This window comes from Nanorana parkeri, unplaced genomic scaffold (genome assembly GCF_000935625.1).
Source record: "Nanorana parkeri isolate BGI_ZX_2015 unplaced genomic scaffold, ASM93562v1 scaffold931, whole genome shotgun sequence".
NCBI classification, from domain to species: Eukaryota; Metazoa; Chordata; class Amphibia; order Anura; family Dicroglossidae; genus Nanorana; species Nanorana parkeri.
The window spans coordinates 7,377-29,444 of NW_017307199.1; the positions used below are offsets into that span (position 1 = coordinate 7,377).

The 22,068-nt window shown below is 43.3% G+C and overlaps 1 protein-coding gene across 1 annotated transcript in view; it reads left to right on the plus strand.

Annotated features, from left to right (window-relative positions):
- Positions 1-22,068, plus strand: part of LOC108795090 (reticulon-4 receptor-like 2) — an 80,553-nt gene that overhangs the window by 2,369 nt on the left and 56,116 nt on the right. Inside the window, exon 2 of the mRNA XM_018566275.1 lies at positions 1,543-2,039. Coding sequence (XP_018421777.1) covers positions 1,543-2,039 — 497 coding nt within the window. The remainder of the gene's footprint in view (positions 1-1,542; positions 2,040-22,068) is intronic.

Below are 22,068 nucleotides of genomic sequence, written 5' to 3' on the forward strand. Positions count from 1 at the left end.
CCCCCCCCTGTACATACACAAAAAATACCCCCTCCACACCACATATAAAATAACACAGCCCCAGTCCCCCCCGCACACCAACATGTAAATTGTAATACAGAGCCCCCTCTCCTGCTTACCTTTCTGTAGGGAGGAGGCTGTGTGAGGAGGCACGATCCTTGGATTGATTGGTGAGGTCTGCAGCAGTATACTGAGCTTAGGGTAACGGGAGGACGCTAGTTTGTGTCCTCCCGTTACCCTAAGGAGAACTATGGGGAAAAACACTGACCCCATAGTTCTCCTTTAATCTGATGTTTAACAAAGGATTAACTGCCATTATGATTAATACTAACAATATTTTCATGTTAAGCCACTTGTGGACTCACACAAAAGGAAAACCACCAAGTCCTAAGTGTGTCTATGCCATTAATCAGTGATGAGCACTTTTTTGAAGACCTTATTTATTTGTCCTCCTTTAGAATGCAATACTCACAAAATGGTAAAGTCTCTCGGGACACTGCTATAGTGCTAGGGCATTTGCATTTATATTGACTTAAAGAACTCAGCCTACCCACTGAGTGACCAATAATTCTCAACTCTGCATACTTATTTGTACAGCTTTTCCCCCCAGCTAATTTCTTATGGTTGTAAATACTCTTATTTTTTAAAAGGACCTGAATATGCATATTCTGGAAAATTCTAATTTAATTACAAAAGAAAATTATGCGACAAGAGGCTGGAATCCCACACAGAAGCACAGTAATAGACCATTTAAAGGATAACTGTATTTTTAGTACAGTTATCGTTAAAATGCCAGTGTCTCCCCCCCCTCTCGGTGTTCCACTTACCCATCGATGGACTTTGTCACTGTGGGGCTACAGGGTATCACTGTGGGGCTACAGGGTTTGGCATAGCCTCTTCGCTGTTCTGCACATACCATAGATACCATATGAATTTCCAAAGAAGGCCTGTTGATTTAAGTCCAAAAATAAGTGAGTTTGCCATAGGTATCAATAGGGAATCTACTGTGCATGCATGGCCTGGCTAGCAGAGTTTTTGTGAAGAGGCCGTGCAGAACCCAATGGCCCCAGAGCAAAGATCTATGTTGATCGTGGATAGGTAATAGGAACACATTGGGGCTTGCTGACAGAGTGGGTGTTTGGCATTTTAACTGTGACAAAAGTACATTTATCCTTTAAAATTGTTCTCTAGTTAGCATAGTCGCAGTTTTTCCTGAATACTGATTTCAGTTCAGTAATTGATTTTAACGTTCATATGCAGTAAAACTAGAATTTTTGTTGTGCCTATAGCCAGTATCAGGGGCATTTCCCAGGACAAGCATTTCTGGGGTCAAATATTTTTTAACTGCAAATTAGGTTCTGATGTTTAAGAAGATTTAAGAAGACAGTTCAATTTAAAATGTGTTCTTTAATATACAAAGTCAGTTTTGGTATTAACTGTTTTTTTTTATTGCTCTCATCCTGCTTTTTTTTCTCCTGATTTCATTTGTCTCATCATTCTGCTGGTTGTTTCATTCCCTCTATCTTCTGGTCTCCACTCAAGGCTTCCTCCTGTACCCCCTAAGTTTTCTCCTCCTCCTTCCCCTGTCACGTTCTTATCCTTTCTCTCTCTCCCCTTGCCCTTCCCTTTGCACTTGCTACCCCTCACCTCCGACAGCTAGCTGCCAGTCGCACAACCTGTCCCGTGTCCCATCACCTCTACCTAACCAGGCCCGGCGGGTCTTCCTGCAGAACAACCAGATCTCAGAATTAGGCCCTGGACTTTTTTCTCCTTTCACATCTGTACTTTGGCTATTCTCAAATCGTATCTCAGTCCTGCGTCCTGGGACGTTCCAGGGTCTGGAGCATTTGGAAGAGTTGGATCTTGGAAAAAACCCATATTTGCCACCTCTACAGCCAGATACTTTCAGTGGTTTGAATTATTTGCTCTCCCTGCACTTGTATCAATGTAATATCCACAGGCTGCCAGCTGACCTGTTCCGAGGCCTCCATTCTCTGCGCTACCTCTACCTTCAACACAACCGCCTGACAGGACTGCCGGTGAGTTAAACCTTTATATACCATGAATGTACGCTAATATGTGTTTTTCTATTGGCCTGAAGAATATTTTTTCGAAGATAGGAGTTGGACTCTTTCTCATGTACAGAAGATGGCTGTTTAGTAATCTACAGCCACCAGTCCACTTTTACCGCCATATACAACTATGGGCTGCTTAAACATAAGCTTACCTGAAATCTACTACACGGTACTTAAAGTGGACCTTCACATCTAATATGAAATTCATAAAGAAACATTCACATATGCATTAGCATACACTTATTCAAATAAACACATTAACAATGCTGTTTATTATTTATAAATAACTTTTTTGGGTATTTTAGATTACGTTCCTGTAAAATAGCTGGCAGACATTTTTGAAGAGGGCGAATGCAAATGCTCTGCTCTCCTGGATTTCGTCTGCTGTCATCGAGAAAAATTCCCACGCCAGCTTCACTAAGTTCCATGGCCACACCCCCTTCTGACGATGCGCTGCTACTCTCGCGCATTTCGTATAACGTGACAAGAAGAAACAGGACTGCGAGATTTCGTGAAATCTCACAGCTATTTTCTTCTTTGTTTTTTTCATGAACAAAATTTAACTTCAGTGACGAGGAAATCCTAGTGTGCCTTGCTTTGGCACACTAATGTCATTTTTGCCCTTTCAAAGCAGGAAGTGAATGCTCTGCAAGTGTAAGTACATCAAAATGTCAGCATTTTTCGCCTGACATGATTAGGTTATTATTGATCATCATATATTGGTAGATTTTGATTTTTGAGTGTAAAGGTCAGCTTTAATGGGACTGGTTGAAAAGACTATCCTTTCCATTACAATCTTTTTTTTAATTACAGACCTGTTATGTGATAATGTTTAAATAATTAATTTATATGTAACTGTATAATTTTTTTAAATTTAGAAATTTAGATCCAATGCTAAATAAATAATTGAATAAAAATCACACATTACATTTACACGTCATATATTTCACAAGGTGTGTACATGACGCCTTGGGAGGAATACCGTATATACTCGAGTATAAGCCGACCCGAATATAAGCCGAGGTACCTAATTTTACCACAAAGAACTGGGAAAAAATATTGACTCGAGTATAAGCCTAACTTATACTCGCGTATATACGGTATATCAAAACTGGAGGCGACAGAGCAAGCAGAAGCAAGAGAAGCAAGAACACATTTGCAAATTGCAGCTTTGCTCTCAGCAGAAGTTGCACTGCAGAAATGTTTCCAAATTCTAGATGTTGGTCTCACCATTTTACTGAGGAGGAAAAAAAACAAATTTACTCACCAGACAATAGGTTAACATTATACTGTGATGGTGTAGAACATTCTTAGGAATCTTTTAGAGGTTATAAAGATAAATTAGTCAGACAAATGTACCCTCTTACCTGTTAATTAAGGCCTGAGAGGACAGAAACTATCATCTACTATCATACCAACAATCACCTAACTGTATGAAGTACAAATAGAGCCCACAAGCTAACTAAACTGGAACCTTTCCTCTGCAGTGACTCTAGTGGCAGAAATGCATATTTCTTTTTGAGTTTAAGAACTGTATTGAGAAGTACAATGTTACTTGAATTGTATTCCAGGATTTTCTTGTCTTCAGCTGAGAGAATGTGCAAAAATGTAAGACTTTACATAAAGCCTTAGAACACTTTCATTAAGGTCTTCATGTTATATAGTTTGAATACCATGTCAAATATATATTATTTATCATTGTAAAAGAACATATTCCACACTCTTTTTTTTTTATTAAAATTTTTCCAGGAAAAAAACAAACAGCTTTGGAAAAAAACTATTGTTTTTTCCCCCAATTTTTCAGTTTTTGAATATGCAAGCCAATAAAGCACAAACAAACTAGTTGTACATATATTCTTTATGAAATACAAATGAAAACATTTCTATAAAAGTTAATAAAGTTGTTTTTTGTTTTTTTAAATTTGTTTAAAAAATGTGTTGATTATAAAATTATTCCATGTGCATACCCATGTACAAATATGCACAGACATACACATACTGTAAATACATACATTTGGGGGTATGTTTTTTTTTCTTTTGCTAGTTTTTTTTATTTCAGGGTCTACACCATCAAGGGGATTTGGCTGAAGATGGTATTAAAATGTGATGATATAATATTATTATTTTTATCCACTACAGTTTAATTTTGTTTTTTCTTTGATTATAATAATTTAATAAATTCTTTGATAGAATGATACTTCTTTCTAACTCCTCTTTAAGTCCACCCGGGGACAGGGTGCCAAGAGTGTAATTCCAAAAGGTCTCCTGATGACAAACTTTTTTAAATCTTCAATTTTCCAGTATTGTTAGAGAAATGCTTTCAGGCTTGAGGCCAGAGACATCACCATTGAGTGAATCTATAAAATGTATAGGTACACTGACTATCGCTCTTTTCCTCTATAAGTCTGTGATGCTCCCCTTTGCAGATTCACAGTGATCTAATGGTTCGTCCCACATACATCAATGCACAAGGACACTGTAGCTCATAGATGACTTAAGTGGTGGAACATGTAACAAAGATCATTATATTGTGTTTTCTCCCTGAGCTATCACAAAAATGTTTTTGCCTATGAGTAATACATTGGCAGGTTATTTGTATAATGGCAATAATCACCGTAAAGCTGGCCAAACACTTCTATTTTTTTTTTTTTTTTATTCAACCTGTGGGCGGAAAGAAAAAAAAAACAGAACAGATTCCTCCAACGCTTACTAGCTTTGATCGAGGAATCCCCACGGTTTTGTGTTCTGACAGTGGCTGCTACAGCAGACACATGCATGCAGGCCCTGCTAGAGAGGCAGATGATGGTGTAGGGGCTGACTTCCTTGACTCAACAGCTGCCACAGAGGGCTTTATGTAAAATATCCCTGCATAATGATGTTGAAGCATACCTGGGCATCTTTGAGAGAGTCACTGAATGTATATATACATATGAATAGCACCTTTATATGAATAGCACCTTTTCATATAAAAGGTATATGGAATACGGAGGCATCCAATAATGAATGGTAACCGCTGATTCTCAGTGGTTACCGGCATTTCAAAACGCTGAATAGCTGCTCATGTACAGTGCATGTGAGCTGTCATTTGGGCACCTCACGATGGAGACGCACAGTGTAAGTCTCCAGTCGTGAAGGGGTTAACTGACCTAGGAGGGCCAGTAGTGGGGGCTTAATGTAAACCAGCCCCCTCACTATAAGAGCGTGGGCTAATTTTTTGGGGGCATGTTTTTTTTTTCTTCTGCTAGGTTTTTTTTATTTCAGGGTCTACACCATATACTTGTTGCTGACACATATATAATCAACCTTGGGTTGTGGTGGAAATTGGAAAGATATAATTGAAGCACAGTATATATTGAAAAAAATAGTCCGAAAAAAGGTTTATTCCACACATAAATGAAATACAGAGGCCACGCATTTTGGGGGTTAAGCTCCACCCCATATTATCAGGGCTCAAAATCTGAGAGTGTATGACAGATATTGTATCATCGATTTGTGTTCTAAGTCGTTGATTCAGGTACTCAGGTCTCGGATTTCCCTGGTCAGTTTTACAGTGAGTTTGTCAGTTGCAGCATTTAGTTCTCTCTATAAGAGAAGTTTCAATTTCTCTTGCAAGGTGGAATCTTGACAGGATATCTCAACCTGGTAGTTTGACTGGTCGGCAGGTATGCTGTCAGCCGAATTATCTAGGTCAGTGATGGCGAACCTTGGCATTCCAGCTGTTTTGGAACTACAAGTCCCATGAGGCATTGCAAGGCTCTGACAGCCACAGACATAACTCCCAGAGGCAGATGCATCTTGGGATTTGTAGTTTTGGCACAGCTGGAGTGCCAAGGTTCGCCACCACTGATCTAGGTTGTCCAGCAACTCGTGTGATGAGTGCTAAATCTCTGCCAAGAGTTGTGTGGCAGCCAAAATGAAAAAAGTTGAATGTTAAGGAGTATTAATCTTAACTTATTAAGGCACTCTAGCAGTATCAAATGCAAGTAGTGTTATACTTTCAATAGCAGATGACAGGAAAGTTAAAGGCAGGGCCGGCCTTAGGGGCGTGCGAGCAGTGCGGCCGCACAGGGCGCCATGGCAACAAGGGCAACTATTGATTGCTACAGGAAGGCCTTTGGAGGAATCTGGGGTTTAACTGCTGCAACAGGTTTTGCCCAAGGCCTCATGCTATGTAGAGTAGACAGCTGGACTAGAGAGAGCCCTGGTTGTTGTTGGATACGGCACTCACTTAGTCTGTGGCAACCACGTGTGTTTCCCGTATACATGCCTGGGAAACAGCAGAGTAGAGCAGTGGACAGACTCTGGACCACTTGCAGGGTGTCTCTGGCGTTGCATTAGCTGTAGAAGCTTTGCTGGTGTAGATGTGTGTCAGCTCTGCTGTAAGATCCTCTAAAAGCATGCATAGACAGAGCAAAGCCAACTCAAATTGCAGCCCATTGAAGTCAGCTGCTCACGAGCACCCACATTCCTCACCTAGTTCCATTCTTCCTACACAAGTGATTCTGTAGGATTTAAAGTGACAATAAACCCTCAGATTTTTAAACATAAACCAATACTGTAATGTGTGCCTTACTGTAATCCATGGTAGTTTCCCTTCTCTTTAAATCTGTATCTCTTCTCATGCTGGGCAGAACTTCTGTTTCGCAGCAGACTGCCTTGTCTCTGGAATGGATACATGGTGTCTGTGTGCAGGTTCACAACCTGAGCCAGCACTACAGGAAGAGGCACTCAGCTGCAAAGGGAAGTTCTCCCCCAGCATGAGAAGAGATAAGGATTTAAAAAGGAAGAGCAGCAAAGAGAAGGGAAACTACCATGGATTACAGTAAGGCACACATTACAGTATTGGTTTATGTTAAAAAATCTGAGGGTTTAATGCCACTTTAATGATTGGAAATATTCCAATTAAGACAGAAGGAATTACCTCACTTGAATGTTTGCTGCTATTGCATAAAATAACCTCAAGAAACACTGCCAATCAGCACTTAGGTCCTGTTCACACTTGCAATGTTTATACTCACTTTGCCGTGCATTGGCCCATTCATTTCAATGGGCTGCCCTACACATGACAAACGCAGCAGTTTGCACTGAGCTTCAAAAAAATTTTACCACATGTTTTTGCACGTTTATCGCATGTGAACATGTGGGCAAAGATGTGCATTTGGCCTGCAGCGTTTGGGTGCGATTAACAAACCAGGAAAATTGTATTTCATACTTACTGCAATTTTCCTTTCCTGACTAGCTCCATGGCAGCACACAAATGGGATGGCCCCGCCTCCCTACCACTCCGATAGGACGTTTAACCCCCAGTCATCAGCGTTACGTTACTAGCACCTCGGACTGGGCGGACACATTGTGTGCTGCCATGGAGCTAGTCAGGAAAGGAAAATTGCGGTAAGTATGAAATACAATTTTCCTGGTTTCCCTGACAGCTCTATGGCAGCACACAAATGGGCAATAACTAGACACACCAGGGAGGGTAATGCAAAAGGAGGAGAAATTTAATTATGCACAGAAGCCAAAGAGGCAACAACCCTATGACCAAAATCCACAGTGGTAAGTGCAGCAGGTTCAATGCAATAATGCTTCATGAACGTGTGTATCGAGGACCAAGTAGCTGCTTTGCAGATAGTCCCAGGTGAAACTTGTCCCGCTGCAGCCCACAAAGCTGAGACGCTGCACGTTGAATGTGCCGTAGTTGACTCGGGAGCTGCCAACCCCTTAGAAGCGTATGCCAAGGTTATCACTTTCACCAACCAAGAGGCAATAGTTCTGGAGGATGCTTTACCGCCTTTCTTTGATCCAGCCGGTAAGACAAACAGATGATCAGTCGATCTGATCGCTTCCGTAGCCGTCAGGTATGACCTCAGAGAATTACCTACATCCAATCTGACAATACGGTCATCCGAGTCCGAATAGATGTTAGGGAGGAGGATTTCTTGCTGAAGATGAAATCTAGAGGCCACTTTCGCTACAAATCCCAACATGGGGATAAGGACAACCCGGTCAGCAAAGAAGACAGTAAACGGTTCATTGCATCCGAGGGCCGCGATGTCCAACACTCTCCTGGCTGAGGAGATCACCACTAGTAAGGCCGTCTTCAAGGTTAGGTACCACAGAGACGCATGCCCTCCAAAAAGTATCCGAGGCTAGGAAATCCAGTACCAGCAGAAGGTCCCACTTGGGAAACATCGGCTTCCTGGGAGGTTGAATACCAGGTGGCTTTTCTTGAAATTGACAAGCCATCCGAAGTCCTTGAAAGTCGACAGTACCAGATCTCGGTGACTCAGCAGCTTACTTCGCTCTTGACCGAGCAATAAGATGTCGTCCAGGTAGTGGTATATTCGCACACCTTGCTCCCAAATGAATGCCACCAAGGCAAGAAGAACTTTCGTGAAGATCCATGGAGATGTTGTCAGGCCAAACGGCAGACAGACAAATTGCAGGTGAAGGCTTGCCACTGCAAAACGCAGAAACCGGTAATAGTGCGGATGCACTGTAACATGATAGTAAGCGTCTTTTAAATCTATCGATAACAGCCATTCCTGTGGTTGCATTACTTTTAGGATGGTCTGCAGGGATTCCATCTTGAACCGCTCCTTTTGAATATGCATGTTGAGATGTCGGAGATCTATGACCGGTCTCCAATCTCCGGTCTTCTTTTGTACCAGAAATAAGGGAGAATACACCCCTCAAAGCGATCTTGAGAAGGAACTTCCACTACAACCCCCTGTGATAACAGGGTCTCCACGTAAGTCCACAGTGCGTGGAAGACGGGATGTTCGTCTGAACAAACCTTGTGCGTGGAGTCTTGTGAAATTGGCAAACGTGGCCCTCCAAAACGATAGAGGTCAACCACCGGTCTTTGATGTGGTCCATCCAGATCTGTCGGAACCCAGATAGCCTGGCTCCCACATGGCAAACCTGAGCGGGCAAAATCTCAAAAGGACTTTCTTAGCTCCCTGCCCCGGTTTGGTGGTATTCTTCTTGGAGTTGGCACCTCTAGTGGTGTTCCTCCAAGGCCTGCGGAATTACTTACCAGGTCGGTAAGAACGTGAGTCCTTAAAGGAAGTTTGCGCAGCACCCTTGAAGCGCGGGTTCTTTTGACGCAACAGCCTCCTATCCTGTGGAATGAAGCTGGATTTACCACCCGTCGCCTTGGAGATTGTGGTCTCCAGCTTGTTCCCGAAGAGGGACTGTCCTTTGAAAGGGATTTTGCACCATCCCTGCTTAGAAGTAGGATCGGCCACCCAGGGTCTGAGCCAGAGGGCCCTTCTACCCGTCCTACCGGGCCGTTCTACCGAGTGGAGCATGACTCTCGCCATTGACCGGACTAGATCAATTGTGGCTTCTCCGATAAAGGTCGAGGCAAGTTTTACATGTCTCAGGCAGTCCAATATCTCAGCTTTACCAAGATCATCAGTTACGGCCGACTCCGTATTGGCGGCCCACACCTCCAGAGCCTTAGACGTAGCGGCCATGGCTGGTTTACAGCCCCCACCTGCCGCCAGGTAGATCTTTTTCAAATCAAGATTAATGCGTCTGTCCAAGACGTCTAGGAAAGAGACCGCATCATCCAATGGTACTGTCACGTGCCGTGCCAGCCTCATTAAGGCCGCATCCACCACAGGAGACTCATCTAGGTACTTTACCTCTTCCTTTCTGAAAGGGTACAGTTTGGAGAAACAATTCCGCAGGGTCGTCTTTCAATCCACCTGCTCCCATTCATGGAATATAATATCCTTTATTTCCTCAAAGAAAGGGAAGGTACCTGCCTCTTTCCTGATGTTTTTGAAGAACCTTCTCTTCTTGTCGGGTTCCGCCGCCTCATCCTCTCAGAAAAGAGCTTGCTTCACTGCTTTGATGAATGGCTGGACCATAGCAAAGTCAAAAACACCCGATTGATCCTCCTCATCTTCTGAGCAGTGTTCAGAGGCTGAGGCAAAATAATTATCCAGGGCTCCAGTAGAGGGGTTCCCCGGAGGAGGTCTGGCGGGGGACACTGTAGCAACAGCCACCTGTTGAGCACCCGGGTGGGAAGAAGAAGCAAGGTCCTGCAACGACTCCTGGAAGGCTTGCTTCATCAAGGAGATCATCTGCCGATTATCACTCTCTCTCTGTCACGGGTGGCTTCCGCAAAGCAAACAGCACTAGCTGTCTTACCCGGCAGAGCTTCCTGCTGACATGTCCAGCACTGATCGGCCCACTGATGACGACTTCTGGAAGGCTCATTAGTAGCAGAGGAACGTGGCTGCGCATACGCAGGCGCACTGTGGGAATGTAATGATCGTGAGTGGCAACGCATGCACAGAAGGTTCTTAAGTGAAGCTGACAGACTGGCAGTACCCGAATGCGATGTCAGAGGTGCGCGCGGTCGATGAGTTCTCAGCATCGACAGAACAGGACCCCACCTGGAGCTCCTCCCACCGGACCAGCGCCGACTCGCCGTTGCTCTCAAAGTAAGTTTAAAAAAAAAATTGTAGCGCAAGCTTCGGCGCTATGTATCGGGGCATTTTGACAAGTACAAGTACTTGTCAAAATGCCCTGTATCGGGACCGATACCGATGCTAGCATCGGTATCGGGACATCCCTAGTTTAAGAGATAATGATTGTAGAATATCGTGCAATCCAATATGGCTGGCAAACTATGTGGTGTATTGACTTGTAAAACACAAGTCTGAGTCAGAATCTCTCTTTAGACCTCTACAAGTGGACATGATTTCATGAATTATACTTTTTTTTCTCAAATTCAAAATGGCCACTGACCTTGGTGACATTTGGAACCCATATTGTATTTTGGCAGATATGATTTTGAGTTATCATATGTTTAACAAGTTTAACATACTTCAATAGCGATAGAAATGCACATTTATGCAATTTGCTGCAATGTTAGAGGGGATTGGCATGTGGCGGCCATATTGTTTTGAGGATTGGACGTGTTTTTACAACCATGGTAGAAGAGGTAGCCCTGGACATATGTGCAATGTTTTGAATATTTCTGATACATGACCAATAGACTTATAATGAACACTTGTGACACTAGAGCACAGCACAACATCATACAGCAATTTCTACATCTGTAGATTTAATAGTTTCTGAGAAACAGATGCTTGAATATCAAGCTGAATATAATCACCTAAAACAAGATGGCTGCCAGACAATGTGACCTATGACCTTTATGATAAAAAATCGTCGTTTTCACACGTATGCGCACCCGACGCCTGTTTGCATGCGGGGGACTTTAAAAAAAATGTAATTCTTTTTTATTTGTAACTTTACATTTTTGGGGGGGAAACTTTATTGCTATCACAAAGGGGGGTTAGAAAACCCCCTTATGTGATAGCAAAATATGTGACAGGTCCTCTTTATGGAGACATCAGGGGTCTCCAAGACACCTAATGTCACCTAGGAGCCCCCTGAAGAAGCTGATGAAGCACAGATCTGCTTCATCAGCTTCTCTCCAGCATCTGAAGCTGGAGAGTGACACAAGAATGCGGAAGTGATGTAACATACATCAGTTCCGCATTCTGACAGCGGAGAGGGGACCGGAGGGAGCTCGTGTACCGAGCTCCCTCTGATCCCCTGTGACAGAGGCCATATGCTGGTCCCGGGCTCGCACTGAGCACAGTGGAGCCCGGGACCAGCTTGACAGCGGGAGGGGGGGAGCCGGGGAGGGCGCAATTCACGGGACCTCATACAAGCGATCCGCCGGGCTCTATAGCCGGCGGATCGCTTGTATGTTAGCAGCCTCAGCACTCAATGAATGGGAACACTCAGTACAGAGGCTCCTCCCCATTCATACTTACTATCAATAGTTTCTGAATGGGGAGGAGCCTCTGTACTGAGTGCTTCTCCCCATTGGTGAAATCTTGAATGAACAGGCTGCGATGTAAATCACAGCCTGCTCATTCATAACTGGGGACACATAGCGCTATGTGTCCCCAGTTATTTACAAACACTGGAGTGATCAGTGATTGTACGGAGGATCGGTAAATATCAATGATAGTTACTGATCTCCCACTCTGCCACGCACAGAGCCACTGTCATCCTGAGACTGACAGGATGACAGCGGCTCCGATCTCCTACCCGCTCAGCCATCCTGAGAGCTGCGGGCACGGCTTCTCTCCCCCGCACCGCTCCACCATCCTGACAGCAGGCAGCGCTCCCTCCTGCGCCCCCCTCCTGAAGGGGGGCGGGGCGGACGAGGGAGTGCTGTCATATCGGATGGCCAGCGCCCAGCGGTGAGGGGGAGAGAAGCTGCCACCACGACGAGCAGTGTCGGCCGCACGGCGCCCTTGTTGCCATGGCGCCCTGTGCGACCGCACTGCTCGCACACCCTTAAGGCCGGCCCTGGCTGCATCCATTCCTATGGGTCCAACTGTTATGTAATAATCCTTTTGGTGTGAGTAGATACTCAACTGCGAAGTAAGATGTGGATGACGGGACTCAGTATATGACTCCTGGTTATCACTCTCAAAATATTGTTCAATGGAGGTTGGAGTCAATTACATCATTTCATGTAGATTTGGGTTTTGGTGGTGTAAGTTCTAGTAGATAATGCGTATCACGAGATCTTTGATAACTGAGGTTACTATGCCCTCTGGTTAGTTCAGCCTCCTTAAGAATACAGAGGTGGCTCCAGGTAATGCAGCTCACTAGCAATGTGAGAACTCGCACAGCCCCACTGAATATGAGGGATTAATGTGGAAATGCACTTCAGAGGCAATATAAGACTTAGCACAGTCTTAGTCAAAGTATCAAGGTTATGCAGGCAATGCAATCAACTGTATTTATAGTCAGTTCGGTATTATTCAGAATATGCAAGTATGCAGATAGTTAGCAATATCTATATCAGCTCAATCTTAATCAGGGTATCCAGATTATCCAGGTAATGCAATCAAGTGTATTTATGTGAATCAGCTCAGTATTATTCAGAATATGCAGGTAATGCAACAATAGCAAATATGTGAATCAGCTCAGTATTATTCAGAGTATGCAGGTAATGCAACAATAGCAAATAGTTTTAGCTCAGTCCCATTGACAATGGCTCTTCTCAAGCCTGTGTTACATGTAGTAAGTGTCCCTATGCCTCAGGCAGTACTACTTGCGGTTTTTAAGGAGTCCTTCCTTGGCTGATATGTAAGTCCTGAAGTCCCTCCGGTATTGAGGAACAGGAAGGTGACCCAAGTGTCACTGCTGATCCGCCAAAGTGCCTCAGAAGCTATGTTCGGCGTGTGTCATGCAAAACAGTCGGACGCCGAACATATGTTTTGCCTTCCTTAAATCTCCCCTCGCTGGTGGGAGGAGCTCGCTGACGCGCTGAACGGTGCCGCTGGACCGCAACAGAGTGAGTCCGCTGTGCGCGAGGGGGAGGAGCATGGTGCGCGGTCCAGTGATGGACTCACCCAGGGACGGGCGAGTCCATCACAATGATGAAGACGCTGGCGATGGGTGCCTAAAGTTAACATCCCTGGGCGCTGGGGACTAAAAAAATGTCTGAAGGCATCAGTCAGACGGCCCCCTTCTCCACTGCTCTTCCTTTGACCAACCGAAGCCTCAGAAGCACCTCTTTCATCACTTGGTGACCTACCAGTGCCTGGAAAGGTGTTACACAAGTTTCTCTTTAAAGCGTCCTCCAGTTGTTTCATCCTGTGCTCCCTCTGTGAGGGCAGGATGAGCTCTGCAACCTTTACGCTTGTAACGTGGATCAAGAAGGGTTGCCAACCAGTAATGATCCCTCTCCTTGATACCACGAATCCTGGGGTCCTTTAGCAGGCTTTGCAAGATAAGAGAGCCCATGCAGCGTAAGCTGGAGGAGGCATGAGATTCCAAGTCTTCAGGGTCACTAAGGATGACACTATTGTGCACTACCTCCTCCCTGCCACGTACTACTCCTTGGGTTTCTGGGGACAGAAAACCCTCCCTTGAAGAATGCCTTATGTCATCCTCACCTTCAATGGCCCGAAGGCTGACATAATCCTCCTCCATTTGTGTGATCTGCAGACCCGCAGGAATGGTGTCTGTGTAAAGGGGGCCTTGAGAGGTAAGGAAGTCGTCCTCTTCCTCCCGCTGCTCTGCCTCAAGTCTGTCCTTGTGCCATACTCACACAGGTACTCGTTGATGGCCCTCTGCTGCTTGTGGAGCCGCTGCAGAATTGCCAAAATGGAGTTACACCAGGTGGGCATGTCACAAATCAGACTGTTTGTGGGCAGGTGAAATTCCCTTTGAATTTTTGCCAGACGAACACTTGCTGGTTATGACCGCCTGAAATGGCTACAGACTTTTCGGGTCTGCCCTGGGTACCTGGTTAAGAAACACTGTAACACCAAATTGAGGACGTGTGCCAAGCGTGGTACAAGCGTCAACTTTCCCAGACGTAGGGCGGAGAGAAGGTTGCTGCGATTATCATATACTGTACAACAATGCAGTACTTTTAGACGCTGAGCATGTGAATTGGTGGGACAGTATTTATTTTTCCGCTGCAGGAGCTGGGGCCGCGAAATTTGACTTCTAAAATCTGCAGCTGGTGGGCTGCCGGTCAGATTCAGCGGAAGGACCTGGGACACCCATTGCTATAACATCATCCCTGTCAGTGGAGGTTGTGGACATGGCATGACATTAAGTGGGGGTAGAGATGACGGATGAAGAGGGAGGAGAAGTGTTGTCCTTTCTATGGTGCTGTTGCCAACGGGATGCGTCGTGGTTAGAAGTCTCTTCAATAATCCTGCTTTCCAGCTCCCTTGTCAAATCCTCCCATGCTCGCCTCCAAGACTTCTGTAGAGTCTCTCCCATCCTCTGGAACTCTTTACCCCAACCTGTCCTACTGTCTCCCACCTTGACTCTCTTCCATTGTGCCAAATGTCATGAGTTTTTAAATAAACGGTGTGGTTATAATTAGCATTTGAAAAAGGAGCATCAAAATAATAGGAATATTTGTAGAAATTTGAACAATTCAATATGGCCACCAAACTATGTTGCCAATTGACTTGTAATGATCAGTTTACTTTACACAGCAATCTGTACATCTTTAGCTGTAATAGTTCCTGAGAAACAAATGTTTAAATATGGAGCTGAATGTAACCTTTAATATTGCAATAAGCTCTGCAGAGCATAGGGCTCTACCATTGTGCAAAGTTTCATTAGTTTTTTGACTAACATTGCACTTATGACAGGCATTTGAAAAAAGCAGAGGAATAATAATAAAAATAATAATAAAAATAATAATAAATATAGCTGCAAGCAGCAATAAAGGTGGCCAAGCATTAGAGCCTGGTTATAGCACATTGCAGTTAGAGAGATAAATAGCAGTTACGTGTTCACAATAGACCTGCACAACAGCATAAGTTTTTATGAATTGTAAAAAATCAAATTCAAAATGGCCGCCAACCTTGGTGACATTTGGAACCCATATTGTATTTGGCAGTTATGATTTTGAGTTATCGTATGTTTCACATACAGTACTTCAATATTGATATAAAAGCACTTTTATGCAATTTGCTGCAAATTTTAAAATTATTGGCTTGTGGTGGCAAAATTGATTTTGGAATCAGACCTGTTTTTACAACCGTGGTAGAAGAGGTCGCCCTGGGCATATGTGCAAAGTTTTGAATTATTATGATAATTATAATTATTATAATTTGTATATCTGTAGCTTTAGCAGTTATGAAAAAACAGATGTTTGCAAATTGGCAGAAATAGGTTTGCTAAACCCAAGATGGACACCACAGCATGCAACCCATGACCTTTATGTTGCCAAAGGTTAAACACAGTACCATTCTCTACCATTGTGCCACATTTCATGAGTTTTTAAATAACGGTGTGGTTATAATTAGCATTTCAAAAAGGAGCATCAAAATAATAGGAATATTTGTACAATTTGACAAAATTCAATATGGCTATGGAACTATGTGGTCAATTGGCTTGTAATGATCAGTTCTGAGTGCATAACTTTACACAGCAATTTGCACATCTGTAGCTGTAATAGTTTCTGAGAAACGGATGTTTGAATATAGAGCTGAATATTGCCACCAAAAACAAGATGGCTGCCACATGATGTGACCTATGACCTTTATATTGCAATAAGCTCTGCAGAGCATAGGGCTCTACCATTGTGCAGTTTCATGAGTTTTTGACTAACAGTGCACTTATTACTAACTATGGTGCCTCCCTTATCAGCTGGCCTAATCAATTTTTTTTCCCTTTGTTCCAAATCCTAAATACCCTTAGTGATATGAGGCGTGTGCCTATTGCTATGACTTAACTCACCATATTCCTAAAAACTTTAACATACTTATTCCCTCTAGTCCAGTCGAAGGGGGATTTGTTCGCTAACGTGGTATGTGTAAAATGAGGTGGGGCTTTTTAAATGGGCACTTTGTGACTGTCTGATACAATTATGTGGAACAATTTTAGAACCTGGTATATTTGTCTCCTAACTTTTAATTTTTATTCTAATTTTGCAATCTAATAAAACAGCAACTCAGCCAGTACAATTACAAAAACACCTGAGCCTTCACGACTCAGGGGCAAGGCACATTAACAGTAACTAACTCCAAATGTAAAAAAAAAAAAGAACTGCACCCAGAAGGCATGACAGATCTGCAGATATCGAAAAAGGAAGTAACCTGGCAACCCTAACTTAGTCTGCAACTCCTCAAAACTCATAAGAGACCCATAATGCAAAATGTCCTCCAATTTCTTAACACCCCTCAAAGCCCACAATTGGCAGTCTGGCAAGGCAAAAAAATTAGCAAGGTTTGGGTTCCTCCACTGTGGAGTGTGAGGCGAGCTAAATACATGATCCCGGTACAACAAAGCTTCCGTGCTTTTAAGGTAGCTATCATCGATGTAAGATTATAGGGAGCTCTGCAACCCCTGTACACAAGGGATGACAGAGCCTCAAACGATCCCAGACTCGCCACCTCCAACACCACTGCAGTCACCACCACCATCTGTCCGGCCAAATAATACTTCTGCATATCTGGCAACGCCAACCCTCCGCTCGTCCAAGGCGATGCAGGCACAATTTTCAGATGGGGTACACGCGAGCCCCACAAAAAGTCCCGGAACAAGCCAGTCACCCCCTTTAAAGAAGCTTGCAGGCACCCAGACAGGAGAATTGCCGAGAAAGTACAGGATCAATAATAAGGGCAAGTGCTTCCACGCCAATAATCGTTCCCTGATCTGGGCAAGCAATGGAGTCAGGTTCAGTGAGTAATAATCAGACACACTGCCACTGATCTTAACCCCCAGGTAAGTCATTTGAGATACCCACTGTAAGGGGACTGAACTGTCCGCAGAACCCACTGTCCCTGCATCCAAAGGGAGAATATAAGATTTGGTCCAATTTACCCACAGGTCCGAGAGCACCGATAAAGGCATCTAAAATGTAAAGCCTCCCCAAGAGAGGGACCAGCATCCACCAAAAAAAGAGAATAAATCGTCAGCATAAAAAGCAAGCCTCTCCTCAATAGAACCCACCCAAAAACCCTTCAAGGATCCAGAAGTACGTAAGGCCACAGCCAAGGGCTCAATCATCAGTGCAAAGAGTCCTGTCAATTAGGGGCAGCCCTGTCCCCTGTCCCACCAAAAAATTGTCAGAGAGAGCTAGGCTTGTTAGCTCCTGTGTGATAGCAATAGAGTTAGGTAGGAAAAAATGAAATAAAATAAAAATTATAGTAAGAAATAATTAAATAAAAGGTGATTAAAAAGTAAAAAATAATAATAAACAAATTATTATAAAATAAGAAAACAATTATAAAAAAACAAACAATAAAGATAAAGAAAAAAATATAAAAAAGTAAACGATAAGATAAATAAAAATTTGAAGTAAAAAAATTAATTTAAAAAAAAGAAACAACCATATAGTTGCCATTCTCCATTGATAAGGGGGGGGGGGCGCATTGCGGAACCCAAAGTAGGGGGAAGTATATTATTAATATTCCCGGCGAGCACCATCGGAATAGGTAAAAATGGGGCCAATTTCTTCAGTAATTCATAAAGAACTGAAAGACTGTGATGGAATAATCCTGTCATCGGTCGGGAAGGTCTTAAGCAGCAGGCTAAGATTGTGTCAGGTTTATTACTCTTCCAGTAGTACCATTGTTTATTCCATCTCATAGCATATTCAGCCTGTTCGGTAAACAAAGGCTGAGATCTATCTGGATCTGCTGTAGCTGGATATTGAGGGAATGGATTAGACTTAGTAACTTTGAAGAGAGTAGTGTACTCTCACTCAAGTCGTGTGATTTGATGTGTCTTGGGCTCACCTGTTCCTCCTGGGTCTTTCCTTCTTCCTGGCCACAGCCAATTGAATAATGTGTTGTCTTATTGTTGCCTAATACGCTTCCCAGACTGTAATTGGCGAGGAGATGGACCCAGCATTATTATCAGCATTATGCAGCACAGTGACGAAGTAGTTAGCACTTCTGCCTTGCAGCATTGAGGATCAAATTCTGGCCAGGACACTATCTGCAAGGAGTTTGTATGTTCTCCTTGTGCTCGCGTGGATTTCCTGCAGGTTCTCCGGTTTCCTCCCACGCTCCAAAGAAACATTGGTAGGTTAATTGGCTCCTGTCTAAATCAGACCTGTATGTATGCATGTGAGATAGGGACCTTAGATTGTAGGCCCCTTGAGGGCAGTGAGTGATGTGAACGTGCAAGTATGTAAAATGATGCATAAATTGTCAGCGCTATATACATACCAACAATAAATAAATTACATAAATAAATGTCGGAACATTGTACCACAAGGTCATTCACAATTTGAGCAAAAGACAGTAAGGAGTCATTCATACACCATCATTTTCAAATAGGTTTAAGAGCTAAAGAAGTGTGATAAATCAGCACAGGATCATGGTCAGTCCAGGGTATATTAAGAACAGAAGCCTCTGCTAATAGGGAACGATTAACAAATATGGTAGATTTGAGTGTACAGCCCATGAGGTGGGGAAAAGTGAGCATAGTCTCAATTGGTAGGGTGTTAATCACACCAGGAGTCTGACAAGGTGTGTTCCCAGAGCAGTTGGGCGAAACTAAAAGAATTTAAAGTAGACGGGGCAGAAGCCGTAGAAAATGTATCCAATCCATGGGTTCAAGGTAAGAATAGCAACATGTTTTTTCAAGACAACCAAAAAAACTTTTAAAGGTGCATTTGCCTAGGACAGCCTTGCAGAGGTCAGACTGACACTTGTCTGACAAATCTGGGTGATGTACACTATGGACCCTTTGAAAATATCTACCATTTTACATAGTTACATAGTATTTGAGGTTGAATAAAGACATTATTCCATCAAGTCCAACCTATTAGGATCTCATTCTAGGAGTACCTGTACCCCTGTATATTAAGAGGTCATCACTTGCCATCACCCAGAGTTAGGTGGGAGGTTGCTTTATTATGACCCTTATTTTTCATAGGGCAGATGTTAATATTTCCAGGGAGAGTTTTTTCTGGGTTTACTTATAATATTGTTGGTGGATAGTTGGAGTCCTGAGTTTTGAAAGACTGAATGAGATCATCAGAGTTGACAAGATGAAAATTATGTTTATGCAAGACCATGATCTGTGTCCTTGTCAGATAATTAACGCACAGTGTAGTCTTATTGTTACTCGCTACCGACAGAGTGTAAAGATGCTTACATTTATTTCCAAGGACACTTTCCCCAGAAATTATTTTCTCTGTCTAAAAAAATATATATGTGGACAAATTTGTTAATACCCTTCCACGAAAAAAGAAGAACCCACAATTCTCTTTGAAATAAACTGACCAAATTAATTGGCATTTATCATTGTTTATTCAGTATTTAAATAAACATTCAAACTTTGTTTGTGAATATTTTAAATAATAAATCAAAATGGCATGGACAAAAATCAAGGGATCCTAAACCTATTATTCGGTTGCACAACCTGTAGAGGCAATCACTCTAGCTCTCAATGAGACTTCTGTGTGACTATAATAAGGTTTGAGCCTATGAATATTATTATGAAATTCTCTTTTCCCTCATCTTAGAACAAATGCAGCCTTCCATTCAGTTTTAGTGACCTAAGGCTGCCCTCAGTTTGGCAGGCATCTTCAAATTCCAGTAACACTATCTGCTAATCTGAGCCTGTAATCTTGATAGTTCTTAGTAAAGCACTAAAAACCTGATTGTTTATCCAAAGTCTCCCATAGACCTGGTGTGGATCGGCTTAAATGACTGCTTTATGATCGGGGTCGTAAATCGCTAATGCCGTGGTAATGGTTTTGCCCAGCTCAGCTAAATCCCCTAATAAATTAACACTTGACAGGTTGAGGTAAACAGAGGACCTGGTATTAACTGGACATTACAATATCACCCCAATGTCATAACTTGGAATGGGACAGTAATATTGTAAAATTAATTGCACAAATAGCTGTGTCTCGTCAAGACAAAAACATACATACCAAGAATGAACAGGCTATGATAGTCAGAAGCTTGACAAGCCCCATTAATCCTTCTCGGCCAACCATAATTCATATAAACACAAGTTTGTTCTTAATGTAAAGCTACACTCATGACGCATAATAATTTAGGAGTTGTCTGAACGGTATTGTGTATCAATATTCCACTATAATCTTAGCTATGTAATTTAACAGTTTGGGGGGAGCAGAGGAAGACATCGTAAAGGCTTAGCTCTCCTGCCACAGCCCAGCTCCGTGACACCCCCTAGACGGCTGACAAAAAGATGCTGCAGAGGCAGCTAACAGAGGCTTTTATTTTAACATCAAAAAGTTCATAACATCCCAGAAGAGTCCCCCTTTAACATCAGGAAAGAATCTGTGCAAGCCTTGCTAGAAGTAGAGCCATTCAGACCCATCTTTTGTCTATTGAACTGGACTCTGAAAATGGAAGGAATACAAAATAACCATCAATTGCCCTCAGTCTGTAGCTCCATGGAAGATTTTGCCTCATGGGGTAAGGATGATCATGAGAAAAGTGTGGGATCAGCCCAGAACTACACGGGAGGAGCTTGTGAATGATCTCAAGGCAGTTGTGACCACAGTCGCCAAACAAACCATTGGTACCACAATACACTACCATGGATTGAGATCCTGCAGCGATCGCAAGGTCCACCTCAAGAAGACACATGTACAGGCCTGTCTGAAGTTTGCCAATGAACATCTAAATTATTCAGAGAAGGATTGGGAGAAAGTGCTGCAGTCAGATGAGACCAAAATTGAGCTCTTTGGCATTAACTCGACTCGTCGTGTTTGGAGGAAGAAAAATGCTGACTATGACCCTAAAAACACCATCCCTACAGTCAAGCACAGAGGTGGAAACATTATGCTTTGGGGCTGTTTCTCTGCTTAAGGTACAGGCCAACTTTGCCGCATTGAGGGGCCAATGGACAAGGCCATGTATTGTAAAATCTTGGATGAGAACCTCCTTCCCTCAGCCAGAACACTGAAGATGGGTCGTGGATGGGTCTTTCAGCATGACAATGACCCAAAACATACTGCCAAGGCAACAAAGCGGTGGCTCAAGAAGAAGCACATTAAGGTCATGGAGTGGCCTAGCCAGTCTCCAGACCTGAATCCTATAGAAAATTTATGGAGGGAGCTGAAACTTCGAGTTGCCAAGCGACAGCCAAGGAACCTTAAGGATTTTAGAGAAGACCTGTAAAGAAGAGTGGACCAAAATCCCTCCTGAGATGTGTGCAAACCTGGTAACCAACTACAAGAAACGTCTTACCTCTGTGCTTGCCAACAAGGGTTTCTCCACCAAGTCATGTTTTGCTTGGGGATCAAATACTTATTTTACTCACTGAACTGCAACCCAATTTAACATTTGTATCATGTGTTTTTTTAGGGCTGTGGAAATTAACGATTAATCCCTCGATTCTTCTGATCGGTACTCACCTCTCCGCCGGCTTCCGGGTCTTCCGAGAGTTCTGTCGGAGATCTGGTGACGTCACGGACATCGACGTCACCGGACTCCTCCCCCTTCCCCAAGTGGCTCCATCGGCTAATGAAGGGAAG